Source organism: Cyprinus carpio, chromosome B18 (assembly GCF_018340385.1).
Source record: "Cyprinus carpio isolate SPL01 chromosome B18, ASM1834038v1, whole genome shotgun sequence".
Taxonomy (NCBI): domain Eukaryota; kingdom Metazoa; phylum Chordata; class Actinopteri; order Cypriniformes; family Cyprinidae; genus Cyprinus; species Cyprinus carpio.
Genome location: NC_056614.1, coordinates 6,570,107 through 6,591,289, shown reverse-complemented (window position 1 = coordinate 6,591,289; position 21,183 = coordinate 6,570,107). Strand labels below are relative to the sequence as shown.

The 21,183-nt window shown below is 35.4% G+C and overlaps 1 protein-coding gene across 1 annotated transcript in view; it reads right to left on the bottom strand.

Moving 5' to 3' along the window:
* Positions 1-587: 587 nt before the first annotated feature.
* The window catches only part of rasa2 (RAS p21 protein activator 2), a 43,893-nt gene continuing 23,297 nt past the window's right edge, over positions 588-21,183 (bottom strand). The window contains exons 8-24 of the mRNA XM_042743649.1: positions 20,725-20,801; positions 18,545-18,646; positions 15,339-15,492; positions 14,873-15,027; positions 14,327-14,441; positions 14,091-14,165; positions 13,705-13,828; positions 13,400-13,506; positions 13,042-13,128; positions 12,804-12,881; positions 11,585-11,658; positions 11,327-11,433; positions 6,697-6,779; positions 5,669-5,877; positions 5,478-5,581; positions 4,945-5,116; positions 588-3,202 (exon numbers count right to left, since the gene is read on the bottom strand). Of these exons, the coding sequence (XP_042599583.1) occupies positions 3,172-3,202; positions 4,945-5,116; positions 5,478-5,581; positions 5,669-5,877; positions 6,697-6,779; positions 11,327-11,433; positions 11,585-11,658; positions 12,804-12,881; positions 13,042-13,128; positions 13,400-13,506; positions 13,705-13,828; positions 14,091-14,165; positions 14,327-14,441; positions 14,873-15,027; positions 15,339-15,492; positions 18,545-18,646; positions 20,725-20,801 (1,854 nt within the window). The 3' untranslated portion in view covers positions 588-3,171. The remainder of the gene's footprint in view (positions 3,203-4,944; positions 5,117-5,477; positions 5,582-5,668; positions 5,878-6,696; positions 6,780-11,326; positions 11,434-11,584; positions 11,659-12,803; positions 12,882-13,041; positions 13,129-13,399; positions 13,507-13,704; positions 13,829-14,090; positions 14,166-14,326; positions 14,442-14,872; positions 15,028-15,338; positions 15,493-18,544; positions 18,647-20,724; positions 20,802-21,183) is intronic.

Genomic DNA, 21,183 nt, shown 5'->3' with positions numbered 1-21,183 from the left:
TCAGCAACCTGTCTGACAGATGTAAATCTTCTAGTAGCTGTGCGTGCAAACTGCCATCATTAATCTTGCAGAGACGGCGAGCTTGAGCGGGGAGTTCTTTGGCGTGAGTGAGCAGGAGTAAGTATTCTGTTTAATTATTTTGTATAGTATTTTAAAATGTAACGCCAGGGCTTCTATGAGCTTCTCTCGACGTCTCCCCGATTGCCTGCGAGCTTCTGAATGCACTCTCAGTGGCTTATGATATGATTGGTTGAATGGTAAGCTCGCATCTGATTGGCTAAAGAGTACGACAGACCCACGTGGGAAGAGAGCTCTGCCAGGAAAGTCTCAAAAACACACACACACACAAATCCGAGTGGATTCGTAGTAAATGACGATTTGTACATTCAGACACTGGTACATTTTAAACATTCAAAGGTTTTTGTGCACAGTTGTATATCTACGAATTGTGTTTTGCATTTGTGAAATGTATTTTATGAATATATAATTTTATTTTCCGCATGTGAATTGCTTTTTGTGAATATATTTTTTTTTTCACGCACGTGAATTTTTTTCGTGTGTACGTGAATTAGGTTTCATGCATGTGAAATTGTCTACGCATGTGTGAATCGTGTTTTTGGCGTGAATTATATTTGAGACCAATCTGCTTCCATAGCACATCACTTGAAATTCAGAAATGTAGACTCATGTTCTGTAGTTTTACTTGTGTTTTCGTTCCGAATGGAATGTTACAGTGGAGTTTGAGGTGTGACAGAATTCAATTTGCTTTCTCTGATATGCCCAGGTCTAAGAAAGCAAGACTTGCTGGTTCCTGCATTCCCCAAATATTATTTTTCACATGTACTTTTCTCATATTGCTAAGGCGTCTTTTTAAAGGATGTAAAATGATCATGTTAAGTACACTTTAATTTTAGATCACATATTAACAGGTTTGATTTTTTTAAGTTTTTTTTTTTTATTTAGGTCAGTGGTTCTCAAGTGGTTTTGCTTCATGACCCAGAGTTTATATTGGACACCCAAAGTGGTACCAAAATTGTGTATCATACAAAATTTCAGTGGTTTCATGCTTTCAGCAGCCAATCATTCTCAAAACATTGTGGTTTTGACAAACCATGTCCTCTCTGCAACCCGTATTTAATGTCTGTGGGAGGTTTTTTCTCAACCCGTCCATGTTGGCATCTCCCAGATCAGAATCCGAATCAGAACTCAGAATTCATCACTCCTAAAGATTGCAGTGATGATGTATTTTTGTAGGCCAAAACTCAGAAATGAGTTAGAATTTTAGCACTTCCCATTCCATCATCCTGAAGGGAATCTGTGGACAAAATCATACAGTGTGCACTGGGCACACAATGACATAAAAGCAATGCTATGGTTTGAAAGAAAAATGTTCTTCATAATTACAGATCAATAGGACTTAACAGTTGAAATGTTCATTCCTACATATTTCATTATCATATCATTACATAGGGGGTTATTTTTAAGTTGACCTTCCAGTTGAGAACCACTGAGTAGACTATCAATATATGCAAAACACAAGTATGCCAAGCAGAACATAACAGTCTCCAATGTTACAGCAAAGACACAGAAAACCCTTCTGTACAGTTGAGAACAGGGTCATTACAAACAAAACCGTGAACGGTAGACCTGTAATAAACAGCAGGTGGTTATCAGGAAATGACATGACAATTCCACCACATAACTACAACACAACTGCGATGCAACAAACATGATGCGGGTGATTGTTTCTTGTCAAACAGAATTCTTACTAAACAATCTAGCTCCATTCAAAACACTAGTGAGCTGCCTCAGCAAGTCACACAAATAGCATTAAATCCAATGATTCCAATTAGACTTAGCTATTAGCATGTTGCTAAGCTAACAGCTCAATACTCAAGCAAAATCGCAAACACCAATATTAAGAAATGTGTTTCTATTTTATCCGTGCTTTTTAGTATAGCATAAAACTAAAGCATTTTCTCAAATGCCTATAGGAGAGTTTTGTTTTTGTTGCAGTGCATTATGGGAATGCAATCTCTGCAAAGGAGGCAGACGGCCCACAACAGCCTTTGTTTGTGAGTCTTAAAATGCCGTCTTTGTAGGCAGCTCACTAGGTTTTTGGAACAGAGTTTATGACAGCATATTATAAAATATCCAAACATTTTTCACTGTTTGTATGGGGAAAAATGACAACGATCGATTGAATGAAATCTTCTTCATGTTTATCAAAAGGTTTGACGCTCCCAAAATGTAAGTCCATGAAATATAGATAGCCATTTTCCTTTTTTAAAAGTTCTGTATTTAAAAAAACTACATGTATACCATTTTCAAGTCATGAAAACCTACAAAACAACATCTTTGGCGTAAGAAAAATAGCTAGTAAAAATCTACAGGATATGAACGTTATCTACAGAACATTACACAAGAGTTGATCATGTAACTGATCAATATCGGGAAAAAAGGTTGATACGACGTATCTAAAACAATCTCATCTGGAATATTCCAAATTTCTAAAGTGCTTCTGCATTAGTCCCTAATTCATACACAAGTGTGGGATTGTAAGTATAAGGCAGATTAATTCTATCCACTACAGATAGAAAACCATGCACACACTCAAAGGGATGGGTGAGACGGATGATACTATATCTATAAAGAACAACGAAGATTCCCTTTGACATGGTTATTTTACTTGTCAAAACATCAGACGACCAGAAAAACCGATGGTTCATAAAGAAATATGAGAAGGTTGAGTTCTTTCAAAGACTATTTTAGCAGCTATAATTTCTCAGACAAACTCTGGTGTCTGGACTTTCACAGCCTGTTTAGGAATGGATAAGAGGTGATTGGAATCTTTTCTTACTGTGCGGACTGGCGATTGAGGTTTCTAAACGATCTTAAAAACTGATATAAGACAGAGGCCAAACAGGCACACAGAGAAAAGAGCTAGATTTTTCCAATGATAGCAACTCACGGATACACCACTCGACTCCTGACTGGCCAAATTCTTCTAAGTACACTGTAACTCCAGACAGGCCATCGCTGGAGAGGTAAGACTCAGTCACATGTGGAACGGCAGCACATCTCTGAGCATAATCAGAGTGCTGTCGTGCTCCTCTATGTCGACAAACACAGCGCCCTCTGTCAGTACCACCTGGTCCTGCAGTCACAATGTTATGCTGTCTTTCCAACTATAGGATTCTCGCTATAAATGAAAGTAAAAAGAATGTCAAACAACACATATACCCACACACAAGGCAAAATTCTGTCTAATAGCTTTTTCGGGGGAATTTTGATTTAGTACTTTTAAACGAAAAATGTTTGCTGAAAATGTACTTTGAAATTTATTTTTCCGGCCAAGATGGAGATGAGTTTGTTTCATACAACATCATTTTGGTGGCACATAAAAGTATAAAATAAATAAAATATTTCAAGATTAAAGTCATAATATTTTGAGAATAAAATTTCCACCTATTCCACAAAAAACATCTGTACCTCAAACCTTATGTCAAAACAGTAATAAAATGTTGAAATAGACTCCAACTTGGTTAACTGACTGATTTATTAGAATAATAATAAAAAAAATGTTGGCAAAGTTATATCATTGTTCCTTTTGTGTGCATTCTGAATTCATCCCAGCTCCCTTTTATCTGTCCTAGAAGAAAGCCACTGAGGCCCGGTGGCCAACCCACATAAAAGAGAATAATCTTAATAATTTACTTTTATTTTGCAACCTTTTCTTCTTGATATCCAGAGCTGTTTTTGCCAGCACTGCAGTACTGAACAGCATTGCTGTCATCGATATTACTTTGAGGATCAAAGAGCACCGCTTGATTGGTGAATGTGCTGAAGCAAAGCTAAATATAAGTAAATATTTTATCCAAAGCAACTTACAAATGAAGAGGACAACAGAAGCAATCAAGATCAACAAAAGAGCAATAAGATGTAAATTTAGGAAAAAGGTAAATGTCAATGACATTCATGAATAGACAGCGACTTGAGTACCACTTAAAAGCGGTCATGTTTTAATTTTAAACCATTGCATCTGGCCAAAATATGAGTCCAAGGTCCATTATATTGCTTTCTCTAGTGAAAAAGTCCTCATACATCACTTTATATTAGGTGGCCACAACTACTACATTAAAAAAATAAGTACAATGTTGTTTTCATATTGCAATACTGCTCCTATTGAGGTGGGATACGGGTAAGGTTAGGGACAGGTTTGGTGGTATGGGTAGGTTTAAGGGACGTGTCAACAGTGTAATTATAAATGTAATTATGGAAATTAACTACATATGTAATTACATGAAGGTATTTTTAAATATAAGTGCAATGTAAAAACATGTATTTACGTACACAATAAGTGCACTGTATCAACTGACTAATTTAAATGCAAGTACATATCAAGGCCACCTTATAAAAACATTTGGGACTGCTTTGACTTCTAAATGGTGCTTTATCTGAGCATAATTTTCTCCTGATTTAGACAAGAAGACTTTTTTTTTACTGGAAAGCAAAGCTATGGATAGAGGACTTTTAGCCAGAAGAAATGGTGATGGATTTATTTATTACAAACATGCAGCTTTTCCCTTCACAATCATGTAATGTGGATTACTGATGGATTATTGTGTTGTTTTTATCAGGTGTTTGGACTCTCATTCTGACGGCACCCATTCACTGCAAAGGATCCAATGGTGAGCATGTGATATAATGCAAATTTTCTCCAAATCTGTTCCAATGAAGAAACATCTACTCATCTACTGTACATCTTTAATGGCCTGAGGGTGAGTACATTTTCAGCAAATTTTTGTTTTGGGTGAACTATTCTTTTAATAAACTAATTCAAAATAATAAATACAAATAATGATTTAAAAAAAATCTACATCACACTTCACATTTTGCACTTTCTTAATTCATGCCAATTTTAACAGATTTTGGGTGTCTTACATAGTGCCTGGTTCATCAGTTAGTGCTCCCTTTGAGTCGTGGTGAGCCTGCAGATCATCCAGTACTTCTCCGAGCTCTTTAATAGTACGGAAGGTCTCTTTAGGGTCCTGTATAGTGAAGGCTGAACACTCCTCCTGCTGCCCAAGATACACTGACATACCGGCACAGGCATCTGTAGACACAGACAAATAAACCAAATTTATTGCTATGTAAAAAATGGTATTAATAAAAATGACTGTGTTCAATAATACAAAAGTGAGTTCAAGCATTTCACTGTTTCTGAGTGAAACTGAAACTTGAGCAGGAAATATCCTGGATCAGCTGAACTGATTTGACATTAGCTATTATTTCATAGGTCATTGTTACATCAATAGACAAGAAACTATTTTTTTTTTCAGTAGTGGAGAAAGTACATTTTGATCAAATATTATGAAAACATATACTGCTGAATCATGCATAAACAGACAAAATGTGTATTAAGAAAGTAAATGGGGCCAGTTTTGGATTCTATTCTGTTTTTAGGCTATACACACCCTCCATCTTCTGTAGTCTGGAGCGGCTGGAGGAGAAGAAGGAGAAGATTCGTTCTGTTTCTCTGTCACAGTCGATGTCCAGTTGTATATTAGCCAACAATGTCCTATAAGACAGAACCAGACATCAAAAACAAGAACGTGAAGACATTTGATAAAGCGATAAAATGTAAGTGTATTAATAAACGCCTTACGCAGTGCAGGGTTTGCAGCCAGGGGTGCTCTCGTTGGTTTCCGTACAGCATAACCAGGATCCACCCACATAAGCGGACGGGTGAAACGTGCTGAGCCGTCCCGGGTTACAGCGGCTGACCTGACTCAGTACCTCGATCCAGCTGTTGGTCTCCACGCAGTTCCCCGCCTGCACGTACAGAGGCTTCTCTGAATGGATTACCTGAAACATCTACAAAACAAATAGTGGTAAAGGGGGATATTACACATACACTAAGTTTTTTTTATTGTTTTCAAAAAATGTTACCAAGGCTGAATTTATTTGATCAGAAATACAGTAAAAAAAATCTAAAACTGTGAAATATTATTGCAATATAAAAGAACTGTTTTCCATTTTAATATATTTTAAAATGTAATTTACTCTTGTGATGCAAAGATCAATTTTCAGTATCATTACGCCAGGCTTCAGTGTCCATCAGAAATCATTCTTATTGTTATAATATTACTGTTGTAATAACAAATGCAGCCTTGGTGAGCATAAATATTGAAAAACATTATACAAATTTTCAGAACTTAAAGCTGCAGTCCTTAAAATTTTTTGTGTTCAAAATTTACGAGATTAATATAAGCGAGTACATCATGAATCCATTTTCCAAACCATGTTTTTGGCTTATCCTGAATCACTATAATAAGTTTTTATATTCAGACTATTTCAGACTGGTACTGGTGGAACCGCTGCGAAGTAGCCCAATAATTATTACAAAAAGTACTTTTGAAAAGTACTTTATATGTTGCATGTTCTACATACTGTAAGTTTGCAGATACTTTTATCCAAAGCAACACACAATTTTCAATTTCATTTGTATGTTCGTCCCCTGGGAATGAAACCCATGACCTTTGCGTTGCTAACGCCATGCTGTACCAGTTGAGATATAGAAACATAGATAAACACCCACCCACCCACACAACACACACACACACACACACACACACACACACACACACACACACACACACACACACAAAGCATAAAAACAACTGAGCTACTCACGTTTTTGCGGTTAAAGGCACTTTCTTCCAGTTTCTCGACACCAAGGATGTTTTTCACAGGAATGATGCACAGTGCTTCTTTCCCTGTATACAAATACAAAGATACATTTATCCATGCCATAGAAAAATAAATTAATAAAAATTTCACAATTTGCCATATTTTGCACTTTTGTGTAAGGATATTGATGAATAACATGCATCATTACATTTGCACTAAATGTAAATACCAGAGCCTAGACTGCTGGGACTGTTTGAGTCTGTTTTTGCATACACACATCAACAAACATCTGGGGACTGCGGTTCAGACGGACACTAAATCTCACATGATATTCTGTAATGACCCGTGGCTCGGTCTAGTCGGGCCGAGCCGTGGAGCTGATAGCACACCAACTTGCTGCGCCAATACAAACACGCAGCTGTTTCTCAAGCACATTCTACACATTTGAAAAATTCCTATTTTCATCTCCTCCGCTGACGTGCAGCATTTTGACCACAGTACAGCCAAAGTACACAGATGCTTGAGAACTAGAGCCACACACACCACGTCAGCCCATCTTGCTCTCTATTCAATATATTTTCTTCCCGAAACTGACCAGGTGTGTACTGCCACTAGCTGGCTAGCTTTCCCCCCCCACCGGTTCCTCTTTACTGCAGATAAATAAATAAATATATAAATAAGTAAATAAATAAATAAATTCCTACTCCTAAAAATTATGTTGTTTTTCCAGTTAAAAAATGTAAATTATCCTTAAAGTAAGTTTTCTGTATGTGTGTGTGTGTGTGTATATTCAGGATCTGAAACAACTTTGTTGAGCTGGATAATGACACTAACTTTGCAGCATTGACAGTGTAATTGTAACTGAACTGTACTGACACTGACTGCCTTCTGTAGACCTGCTTATAGCTGAAGTATAGCTAATAAACATTGCAACATTGACAGTTATTGAAGTGCATTGAAACAACATTAAACAGAGTTAAATGCAGACATTATTATCTTCTGTAGAGCTGCTTTACAGCTAAAAGATCAACACTGTTATTTTCCTGTTTATTAATGTGAAGCTGCTATAAATTTGTATTGTACAAAGCGCTATATAAATAAATATGATTTGTCTTGTCTTCCACAGATTATAGAGAATAAATTCAACAACGACATGAATGATGATGGAATAATAGTTTTGGGGAGAATATTTCCTTGAATAAAATATTATTTTAATGAAAAAGTAAGTCATTAGAATTATGTAGTAAACGTTTAGAACAGCAGTAACACACCCCAGGCTGCTGTGAGGCGTTCCTAAAAACACATTTGAACTTTTTTACTTACACCATTTGTCTGAGAATTAAAATGCCAATGTACTAAAGATTTGCAATATATTTTGCCCTTTTCTGCTGGCAGATATTTTTACTAACATCTTCTAATTTCTAAGTTTCTAACAGCCGCTTTTGCAGTTTTCCAATGTGGCGATACACTGGAACAACACAAACAGATGCTTTTTAGCTTCCTTACATGAAAGGGCAAAGATTAAAGATCGGTGGTTTGACATTTAACTGTAAAATCTTCTGCTTTGTCATTTTAAGCTGCTTAAAGTACAGCAGCAGAAAACTCTAAGCTGTAGTTTGGGGACAAAATTGCCTTTGCATGTGGAGCTAAATGACTGCCATAGATCAGCTGATTGTGGGCATGTTTGTTAAATGGTGAAACACTTTTAGTATCCTGATTTTCTTTCCAGTGAGATTTCTAACCATTAAACGGGTCAGGTTGAGTTTAGCCAGTAAAAAACACAGTATACCTTTATAACATCCTCGACTGCCCCAGATCTGATATCTGGAGGAAACTTACAAATGAAAGCTGCACGTCTACAGAGGACAGTCCATCATTTAGTCAGCGGTCATGCGTCTGGAAGATGACCCTCCATTGATCAAATAAGAGGAAATGAAACCACGAGTTATTAGCTTCTCTCCCTTTTTAAACTGTGACGTAAACTTATTTGGTCAAAAGGCAGTCTACTAAAAATTTAACCTACACTCCCTGATCCAGAGGTGAATGAAGTCAGTATTTTACTGTATGAAGTCAGTTCTCCTCAATTTGACACAGGTGTCCAAGCAAAGTAGCCAAAGGTGTGTAGAGTCACATCCACTGCGATTTGTCTCAATACTTCTTTCTTTATATTTTGTTATCTACTGCATTTCAAGTGTGATTTGGGTCTCCAAATACTTTTTGGGGTCACTATATGCAAATAAAGTCACTATAAAATACAGGAACTGTACAAGAACTGTTACAGTCCATAAAACAAATATTACTCAGAAAATCCCTTTATTGGTATAATTAGGAGAATAGCTTGTTGTTACCTAAATTAGCTAAGAAAAGTCATATATTCTAACAAGAAACAAAACTATAATACTTCCCATCTGTGTGAACACAAACGAGAAACATGCGAGTCACTCCCAGCACAAGTGCTTAAATTATATGATAGATTACACAGTTACATAATAAAAGAAGCAATGTGGAAAATCTAAACCCATAGGGAAAAAACCTGCAAATGAGATAATAATCAAAACAATTCTTTCACCCTTCTGAACTCTGTTGGATCCAGACACACCACATCTCCTACTGATTAGTCAACATCCTCATATTAGAATGATTTCTGCAGGACCATGTGACACTGATTGAAGAAGACTGCAGTAATTTAGCTTATCCATGACAGGAATAAATTTCATTTGAAAATCTAAACCAGTTCTTTTTATCAGTTAAAATATTTCGCAATAATACAGATCCTACTGTATATTTCATCAAATAAATCCACCCTTGGTGAGCCTTAACCTTAATTATTCCAAACTTTTTATCAGTATCTTTTTTCAGTAGTGTATGTTTGTTCAGCTCTCCTGTAGAAAAGACAACAACAGTAATCCAGTTTTGCTGACAGTCCAGCAGGAAGCCACCATGCTATCTTCTTTTGAGATTATCACACTGATGGATGTTTATTATTACAACAGCGGTAAACGTGTATCATACGGGGACATTCACATTACACCTTGGGAATTGACATGGCTCTTGTTTCACAGGACAGCTCACTTTAAGTGAATGTGGGAATTAAGTAGTTAGGATGCAATGAAGCTGAGTGTTGTATACTGGAGTGTATTTAATTCTATATCAGTTTGTTGGCGGTACAAAATGAACCAAGACTGTGAATATTTCCTGTTCCGTGTCATGACTCATACGTGTGAGAGTGTTGACAAAGATTTTGGTAATAGTGTCCTTATTCAAACCTCAATAACAAAAATACTGATACAGATGGGAAGTGTGATTCATGTCTGGAAATTATTTCTTTCAAACTGCCCATTTCAGTGAATCAGTAAAAAAAAAAACAATGATTCAGTCACACTCACCCCACTCAAAAATGTGGAAATCTATAAAACTGAAAAATGCAAATGCATTTGAACTGTAGAGAAGTTACCATACAAACGTTTTTGATCAGTGAGACTTTTTAAAGAAGTCTCTAATGCTAACCAATGATGCATATATATATTTGATCAAAATACTGTAAAAATATTGCAAAATATTATTACAGTTATAAATAAAGGCAAAGCTAAATTTTCTGCAGCCACTGCTCTAGCATGCAAATATGCTCAAATATGCACATTTCTTATTATTATCAATATTGAAACCATTCGTGCTGCTTAATATTTCTGTGGGAAGAACCATAATTGAACCATTTTTTTCAAGATTCTTTAATCAATTAAAAGTTGTGAAACAAATATATATATATATATATTTTTTTTAACATTATTAGTTTCTTAACTGTCACTTTTGATCAATGTAATGTGTCCTTGCAGAACAAAAGTATTTTTTATTTTTTATTTTATCTTACTCCAAACTTTTTAGTGCTGGCTTGTTTGTAGGTAAATATTGCTGTTCATTGCAGTTTAAATATTTGAATAAATATAAATATTATTCTTACCAGTGTTCCTCAATTAAAAACTCTCTCTTTATTATTCAAATGGATCAATATATATATTGAATATCCTTCCTGTTATTATAAAATTTTAAGACCTAATTCTCTTTTATGTCCAGAATCTACTGACAGCCTCAACATCTTTTTCCAATTTTTTTTGAGAAAATATTGTGTAAAATAGTCAATTTGACGTCTTACTGGTTTTAAACTATATCACATCCATTATATCAGCATTATATATGCCACTGTGCATCCTATTGTCAGCAATGGTCATGAATTTAAAACACAGTGGACAGACACACACATATTCAGTACTCAAACACGTTGCTAAATACACAAAATCCACCGACATCAGTAGACACAAATACACACCCATGACATAAAGCCGACTGCATAAATCAAAAGGGGAAACAGAACTTTTCACATCCAGAACTGGCCGACCACACTACATGTACAGGAGCTACACAAACAAGAATGTGAAACTGAGGACAAGCTAAAAGAATCCAGGGATGCTTTTCATGTTATTTCAACTCCATTACCACAGAAAAAAACGCCAGCAAAAGCAACTGTCTGGACACTCACATTTTAGATGTAAACTGGATGACTGCTCACAAACAAAGCTCTTTAAATCATGGACCAAACTGCTGTTCAGGAGAACACATCTTAGCCAGGATCACTCACCTTTCTGCTTGTGATAGGAGAGCTCTTGATTGGTCACTCGTAACCAGCGTTTCTTAAAGTTCTTCTTTCCTAATCGCTTTCTGCCCTGGGCCCGCTTATGTACCTCTCTGTTAAAAATCACATGTACACATCTAACTGTTAGATTTCCCGGAAACAATGTGGTAAAAGTCAGTCAAACTGAACTATAGTTATCTGATGCTATTCAAAAACTAATAGATTATTTTGACTAATCTGAGAACTGTGGCGTCTTTCACTCACCCCTCCTTCAGTACAAATGAGTCCTCCACTCCACTGGACTCCTTGCTTACATTAGAGGAGATCTCATCTAAGAACTAACGGAAAAAAATGACAGAAGGAAAATTATATTTAAAAATGAAGCCCAAGTTTAAGACAAAAACAAAACAAAAACACATGCACATTGAGAGCTGGGCAATGCCAGCATATTTATGACATCATACATGATACTGAACTGTGAAATGCTGTTCACACTAGTATGCTAAGTTCCCAGAAAAGTACTTCCTTTGTATTCATGTTGGTTTTATTTGGTTTGAAAAATACATTTTGGTAGCACTTTACTTAAAGCCTTTATGAATAATTCATTATAAAGTAGTTTTAATGCATTAATTATGCCTTGTAATGCAACTTATAAAGCATTGTACAAGTAACCACAGTTAATACATTATAACACTTTTAAATTTGGTTATAATAATTTACGACAAGATCTAATGCATTACAATGCACATTATGAATAATTACCCTTTAATAGCCATTTATAATGCATTATACATAAAGGGTTTAAGTAAAGTGTTACTGAAATTGTACAGCATTTTCAAGAAAAGGTCAAATGTAACCATCAAGGAAAAGGTAACATCACATTTTACTTACACTTTGAGTTTGTGATGTTTGAAAAAATTTAAATTAAAAAAAAAATATATATATTTTTAAAACTATTTACACACACAAAGACACACACACACACACACACACACACACACACACACACACACACACACACACACACACACACACACACACACACACACACATATATATATATATATATATATACATATATATATATATATATATATATATAGTTTTAAATATATTTAAAAAAAATATATTATGAGTGTTTTCAGGGGTCTTTCTTAAAAATGAAATATTTTTAAATAACAATTATGATACCAGGACAGTTGTATCATGCTGACAATTAAAAAAAAAAATGTAAAAAATTATACAAATAAAAAATGTAATTTAATTTAGAAATTAAAACCATGCTAATTACAGAACTGTATTTACATGTATTTCTGGATAAATTAATAGGTCTGGACAAAAAAAAAAAAAGAAAAGAGCATCATGTCATAGACCCACAAGCATGTTAAGTATTGGTCCAATCTATTCAGAACAGGAAACAATCTGAATATAAAGAAATATAATTGTAGCAACACAGCTCAATTGGTTAGTTAAAAATACTTACCCTTTTAACTTTTTCTATACATTCATCTTCTTGGAATAATTTGAAGAAATCGTACATATAGGTTTCTTTAAAGCTAGACTGGGGAAAAAAATAAAATAAAAAATCAAAATCATCACAACTGCAACAAGAACAGGAATTATTATTATTTTTTTTAAATATTTTAGTTTTACTATATCTATGGAAAAACTTTTCAACATTTGGTTCCTTCAGCACACCGTATGACTAATAGCTGACGTACCAGTTTGTTCTTGGAAAGGCTGCCCCAGCTGCCCAGAGACTGGATGGTTTTAGAGATGAGAGTAAGCGTGCGGGAAATTTCGGGGTCCTGAGAGAGAAAGTAATGTTAGGTGATTTTAACAACTCATATTTAATTCAAAGCACTTGGTTTCATTTACTGGTAATTACTTTATGCTCTTACAAATAACATGTATTGCTGAATGAAAGCATTCTAAGAAAAGACTGGAGAGTCTCAATGGGTCTTTCCGGGCATAAGTAAATGAGTCACATGCTTAAAAAAGGAAGTAAATCATGTTTGTTTCAACTAGGTAGTTTGTTTTAGCTGTGGTGTGACGTGGCTGTTCTTGTTGCACACTCACAGGATGATGGGTTCTCAGCTGGAAGGTGTGTGGAGAGAGAACAGCCACCGCAAAGAACCTCAGGAATATGAAACTACTGACCGCTGAGTACTGCACATGAGGATCCGCTGTGGTGAGACACACACAGAGAGAGATTATTAGTCATGACTGAGTATCTGGCTCCTCCTAGTGGTGAATCAACACAGTCCTTCAGGAATGCTTACAGGAGATGCCAGCAAGAGGTCCTTCAAAATTGTGCTGGACAAAATACATGCGTGCACCCTGCACAAGTAAATGAGAGTCAAAGTGTGCATGTGCTGTCTCACCTGGAAAGCGTTTAGACGCCAGCTGTCTGAGTGACCTGAAGACATCACACATGAGGGGAGGACAGCTGGAGCTGGACTGTGTTATAGACGTAAAAACCTTATGTACATATCCCTGAAGATTCTCCTAAGCACACACAAACACATGCACATGAGATGTAGAAAAATACTTTGCTCTTTGGGGGACAAATGTTATTACATCCAACCTGTAAAATGAAAGCAACATTATCTTATATATAGTCATTTTAACCCATACATTTTTAATTGCAAGTACATTTTTCAGTTTTGGTGGCTTTTTTTGTCCAGAGTCACCCTTTTCATTTTCAACAACTGATGTATATGGCCAAATTATGTATCAAAATTCAACCAAAAAACAAACATCATCTCACCTTGTTGACTTCCACATTATCACCCTCTTTCAGTTTGACAGGATCAATCTCACAGGTTTTATTTGATTCAAAGATCTGTAAAAGCAGAATGAAGACACAAACAATTTTATACAGTGTTGGTCGGAGTAAACAACTGTAGCAAATCTGAGCCACAGATTTCAATGCATTTGTATAGACATTCAGTTAACATTAAAAGAAAGAAAGAAAATCAACTTAGGAAATCTTGTGTGTTTTACCTCATTGAGAACCGGTTTGAGAGTGACGGTCAAGTAACTTTTGCCCACAATCTTCATCATGTCATCTATGCAGCGGGTGGCCAGAGAATTGCCTCTGAATATGGTGTTGGCCTCTCTGCAGAGGGAGACGGAGAACATTTCAGAGGACAGACAAAGAAACTGTGTGTTTTCAGACTTTGGGGAGGGGGGCGGTTGCTAACAAACCAAACCAAACCAAACCAAACCCAACCAAACCCAACCAAACCAAACCAAACCAAACCAAACCAAACCAAAACAAAAAACAAAACAAAACAAAACAAAACAAAACAAAACAAAACAAAACAAAACAAAACAAAACAAAACAAAACATATATTAAAAAAAAAAAAAAAAAAACGATATGCATATTAACAAATAAACAACTAAACAAACAAAAAGTAAAGCAAAAGTTGTACGCATATAAAAAATACGTACAAAAAATAAAAACAAAAACTATATGCATATTAACAAAACCAAATCAAACCAAACAAAAACTATATAACTGTTTGTGTGTGAATGTGATACTGAACTGTGTATTCTCCAGCTCCAGGGCAGCAACAGAAGTGAGAAAGGGCAGCAGTCTGTTGTGATGGAGCAGCAGTCTGACCACAGGAAGCAGTGCGTCATACCCCACACTCTCTCGGCAAATATCTCCCAGAACATGAGCTGCTGATGCTGAGATCGGCTAGAGACACACAAAAAATAAGAAATGAAAAGAAGTTATGTTTGCCAATGAAGTATTGCTGATAGTTTTAAAGGGACAGTTTCATTTGCTCATTCTCAAGTTGTTCCAAACATGAATGGATGTTGAACACAAAAGAAGATATTTTGAAGAATGTGTCAGTTTCTGGTCCCCACTGACTTCTATAGTATTAGAACAACTTGGTTTGGAATAACATGAGGATGTGTAAATGATGACAGAATTTTCACTTTTGGATTTGTGGTTTATGTCAAAGTGCATAAGGTCTTCAAGATAAAAGGAAGGCACTATTGTACCTTGACATCCGGGGATTTGAGCATTAGGTTGCGGAGGGCCATGTAGCAGGGAGAGGGCAGGACGTTGTCCTCCGTGTATGTTACCTTCAGACGTAAAGAACCCAGATCATCTGGCTTAGACTTTGTACCGTTTCCTTTTGGCTGCAGCAAGTACCTAGGATACACAAGGCAAAAGCAATTTCCCCTTTTTAATAAGCTATTTTACTGTGTCGTAGAGCTTCATCATTTAATATGCTGTATTGTTAGATTACACACTGTGTAATATGAGATATTCACAATATATTTTGCTGGCGATAAAAAAAAATTAAGCAACACTTTGACTATTACAATAATCATGAAGTCCTTTTTATTTAGTCATTAGGCTTCTGTCATTCAGTGTGTCATTGAACTAATGGGTGTTAAGAAAGTGACATTTTAAAAGCAAAAACATTCCATTTGTTAAGTTTCCATGAATCAGTTCAAACTATTTCAAGGATTTGACTGGAAATGTTGCATCAGAAAATTCTGGTTAAACATTATGTCATCAGTCAGAAATGTTCACAAAATAAGTGTCAATTTTTTGAAATTGAGATTTATACACCATCTGAAAGCTGAATAAATAAGCTTCCCATTGATGTATGGTTTATTAGGATCGGGCAATATTTGGCCGAGATACAACTATTTGAAAATATGGAATCTGAGGGTGCAAAAAAAACCAAACAAATCAAAATACTGAGAAAATCGCCTTTGAAGCTGTCCAAATGAATTCTTAACAATGCATATTACTAATAAAAAATTACGTTTTGATATATTTATGGTAGGAAATTTACAAAATATCTTCATGGAACATGATCTTTACTTAATAACCTAATGATTTTTGTCAAAATTGATTTTTTAGAAAAATTGGTAATATTTTGGCTTTTGCTAAAAATATACCCCAGCGACTTAAGACTGGTTTTGTGGTCCAGGGTCACATATGGTAAAATGTTTTAGTTGAAAATATGTAGGTAAATCTTGCTGTATATTACTAATGTACTTTGTAATGTTTTTGTAATGTACGCTCTCTCTCTCTCTCTCTCTCTCTCTCTCTCTCTCTCTCTCTCTCTCTCTTCTTAAAGAGCAAATCAGTATATTAGAAGACTGGAGTAATGATGCTGGAAATTCAGCTTTGCCATCACAAGAATAAATTAAATTGGTAACACTTTATTTTAAGGTGTCATTGTTACACAAGTACTTACTATAATAATAACAATTAATTATGCATAATTACATGCAAGTAACCCTAAGCCAAACCTTAATCCTAACCCTAACCACATAGTAAATACATGTTGTTAATAAATTTACTCAGTATTTAGGCTATATGTATAATTACACTGTAACAAGGACACCTTAAAATTCAGTCTAACCATTACATTTTCAAATACATTCATATAGAAAATATACTAAAAAAATCTATTTCTTATAAAACTCTAATATTATAATATTTTACACTCTATTTTTTGATCAAATAAATGCAGTCTTGGTGAGCATAAAAGACTTCTTTCAATAACATTTGAATTGAGATATATTAAATAGTGAATAGTGTCAAAAAGATGAACATTTTTAAGATACAGTTTTTGTTAGATCTGTTGCCCAGTGTTAATTTATAACCACAAAATTTTCCTGGCAGCATTTTTTTTATCCTTTCATTATGCATGTCTGACACCTATATAATTTTATCCTATGTGCCATTTGCATTGCGCAGACCACAAAGTACAGGAATTAGTGTGGCAAGATTGTATTTAAGAGTGTCAGCGTCTGTGTGCGAGTACGTGCGCTTGTTTTATGCTAGGTTCATGCAAAAGCTCACCCACGCAGTAGACTCACTGCCCTCATTCAAAACATGCAGATCAGTATCAACAAGTTCCCTCTCAGTCTACACACACTCACACACACACAAATGCACGCACATACAATGTTTACACAACACTACCGGCAGGACGCTGTGATCCACAGTCTGAGGACACAAGAGAAGCAGGCAACGGAAGCAATCCGCCCAAAACACATACACACACACCTACACACACCCACAATCTGTCGAAAGCTTCTCGACAAAAACTATCAGAGATAAGACAGATTTGCAGCTGAAATTTATATTATGATTGTTGCAGTCAGCGGTCATTGATTATGTCACAATGCGTAGCTTTAAGCAAAGGCCTTTAGAGTCAGTAAAGTAATGCTGAAGTATTATATTCTTTTAAGCTCTGACGTCAGAGAGGTGTTGCTCTCATGCCTGATTGGGCAGATAAGGACAGTGCAGAGCTGGGATTGGCTGTTATCTCCCTTCCTCATCTGTTCATCAGTATACCTCACTCAGACACTGAGATCAGCATATTGCAGTACCGCATTAAAGTGTGAGCGGGCACACCTTTATACACATTTATTTCATACAGTTTGTCTGTTGTGTGTATTACAATATGACTGAAAAATTGGTAACACTTTACAATAGGGTTCCGTTTGTTAACATTAGATAACTAAAAAAAAAAATGTCTGAAGCACTTATTAGTCTTACTTAACATTAATACCAGCGATTACTAATACATGATTAAAAAAAAAATCTGTTAATATTTAATGGACTTGCACTAACATGAACTAATAATGAACAGCAATAAACAAACATTATCAAAGTTGATTAAATTCTGTAACAAGTGTATATACCGCGATAAAATTATTTTTTATAGTTTTACCATTTTAAAGTACCAATTCTCACTATTAACTAGCATGCATATTACTAGCATTTATAAGTGCTTATAAAACACATATTAATGTGACAAAAAAAAGTTTACTTTACCAGAAAACACTATTTCAGTCCTTCTATTTCAAAATTTAATGTTTAATTATATGCTGCTGTACTGTATTAAAATGAAGGTATTTTCTGTATTGATTTTTAACAGGTGTTTTACCTGAATTTTGCACTTCATTGTGTTGTTTAAAAGTTAACAAAAATGTCTGTAAAATTAATGGATAATGTCCTGAAAATTACTAGTACATTTACCTTTTTTTTCAGTGTACATCTTTTTTTTTTTTTTTTTTTTTTGTAGTAAGCTCATAATAAATGAATAAACCTTGACAAAAAATGGCCCACAAATTTCTTTTATTTACGCTCATTTAAAAACTTTTTTATAGCACCAGCAAACTGAATATACAATATCTTGGCCAGTCCTACTTCTGAGTATGTCAGTTCTTACCATGCTTTGTGAGCATTGTCGTTTCTCAGGATTTTCACAGATACCCGTGTCTCTCCGAGGAACACGTCCTGTGCCAAGTTACCATTATTCCACAGCTCCACCCTGCATGGCAGAGTACAAGAGAGTATGCATTAGCTAAATGTTCATTTCTAAACACACATACACAAACAGAGCTCTGTAATCAATGTATTCAACACACGTTTGAACTTCTCCCATTTTCAGTCAAACTAAATCGGAAATTCAGCACGCAGAGCACAGATGCAGTTGCATCAAAGTGGGTTAGTCATTTTTCTCTCCACTATCGAATGAAGCATCAAACATGCACACAAATAAATTGCATTTGAGTGGAAAATAAAAACCAACAACACACCAAAACCATGCATAAACACACACGCACACACACACATTAGCGTCATGATCTAATGTGCCGTCTGGTGGTTTCACCTACTCTTACCTGTCAGCTTCTGCAGAGGGCTATATGGGACAATTCAGAGTGGCACATTACGTGTCAAATCAGATCAAAGCCACATTCATCAAAACATTTGTAACAGAACACACAATCGCCAAATCATATAAGCATTCATCCCTGATTACCATATTCATCCAAAAACAGTAAGTTTGTACAGTTACAGGTGCTGGTCATATAATTAGAATATCATCAAAAACTTGATTTATTTCATTAATTCCATTCAAAAAGTGAAACTTGTATATTATATTCATTAATTACACACAGACTGATATATTTCAAATGTTTATTTCTTTTAATTTTGATGATTATAACTGACAACTACGGAAAATCCCAAATTCAGTATATCAGAAAATTTGAATATTACTTAAGACCAATACAAAGAAAGGATTTTTAGAAATCTTGGCCCCATAGATTTTTAATGGGGTTAAGGTCAGGCGAGTGTGCTGCCCAATTAAGAACAGGGATACCATGAAGTGCTCTAAAACTTCCTGGTATTTGGCTGCGTTGACCTTGGACCTCAGAAAACAGTGGACCAACACCAGCAGATGACATGGCACCCCAAACCATCACTGACTGTGGAAACTTTACACTGGACCTCAAGAAATGTGGATTGTGTGCCTCTCCTCTCTTCCTCCAGACTCTGGGACCCTGATTTCCAAAGGAAATGCAAAATTTACTTTCATCAGAAAACATAACTTTGGACCACTCAGCAGCAGTCCAGTCCTTTTTGTCTTTAGCCCAGGCGAGACGCTTCTGACACTGTCTGTTGTTCAAGAGTGGCATGACACAAGGAATGCGACAGCTAAAACCCATGTCTTGCATACGTCTGTGCGTAGTGGTTCTTGAAGCACTGACTCCAGCTGCAGTCCACTCTTTGTAAATCTCCCCCACATTTTTGAATGGGTATTGTTTCACAATCCTCTCCAGGGTGCGGTTATCCCTATTGCTTGTACACATTTTCTACCAAATCTTTTCCTTCCCTTCGCCTCTCTATTAATGTGCTTGGACACAGAGCTCTGTGAACAGCCAGCCTCTTTTGCAATGACCTTTTGTGTCTTGCCCTCCTTGTGCAAGGTGTCAATGGTCGTCTTTTGGGACAACTGTCAGTTCAGCAGTCTTCCACCATGATTGTGTAGCCTAGAGAACTAGACTGAGAGACCATTTAAAGACCTTTGCAGGTGTTTTGAGTTAACTAACTGATTAGAGTGTGGCACCAGGTGTCTTCAATACTGAACCTTTTCACAATATTCTAATTTTCTGAGATACTGAATTTGGGATTTTCCTTAGTTGTCAGTTATAATCATCAAAATTAAAAGAAATAAAAATTTGAAATATATCAGTCTGTGTGTAATGAATGAATATAATATACAAGTTTCACTTTTGGAATGGAATTAGTGAAATAAATCAACTTTTTGATGATATTCTAATTATATGACCAGCACCTTTATATGCTGTTTATAAAAATACTTTAAACAAAAACAAAAGTCCAGAACAAAAAACAAAACAAAACAGAAGACAAAACAAAAAACTGAACAAAACAAAACAAAAAAATACAAAACAAAAACAAAAAATACAAAACAAAACAAAACCAATGAACACATAATAATAAAGAAGAAGAGAAGAGAAGAGAAGAGAAGAGAAGAGAAGAGAAGAGAAGAGAAGAGAAGAGAAGAGAAGAGAAGAGAAGAGAAGAGAAGAGAAGAGGACTCACTTGATCTCTAGTTTCTCTATGTCCTCCTCCTCCACGTGAAAATGTGACCTCCCTTTGTAACTGCTTGACCTTGTGACCTGCCAAAACATTATGAATTGTGAACTTATGGCTAGCACTACCGATGCATGTGACAAGATACTTTAATCAGCTGTTTAGGGCAAGACTGTAAACATGTCTCATACCGTTTTTAATAAAGCAAGGAAATAAATGAAAATTCTAGGTCTAGTTCTAGTTGGCAAGTAATCATTTTGAACTCTTTGTAATATTTTAAAATATGCACATGCATTTATTTGTATGCCTAATGAACTATATTTTTAATGAAAATGGTCATATTTGAGGAACAAGTTGAATAGTTTAATATGACTGTCAGTTGTTTAACATTTGTAATGTTACAAAAGTTGTCAAATATTAAATGTTTCACCGCTTTAATCTCACCACCCTCTTTTTCAACGTTAAAAC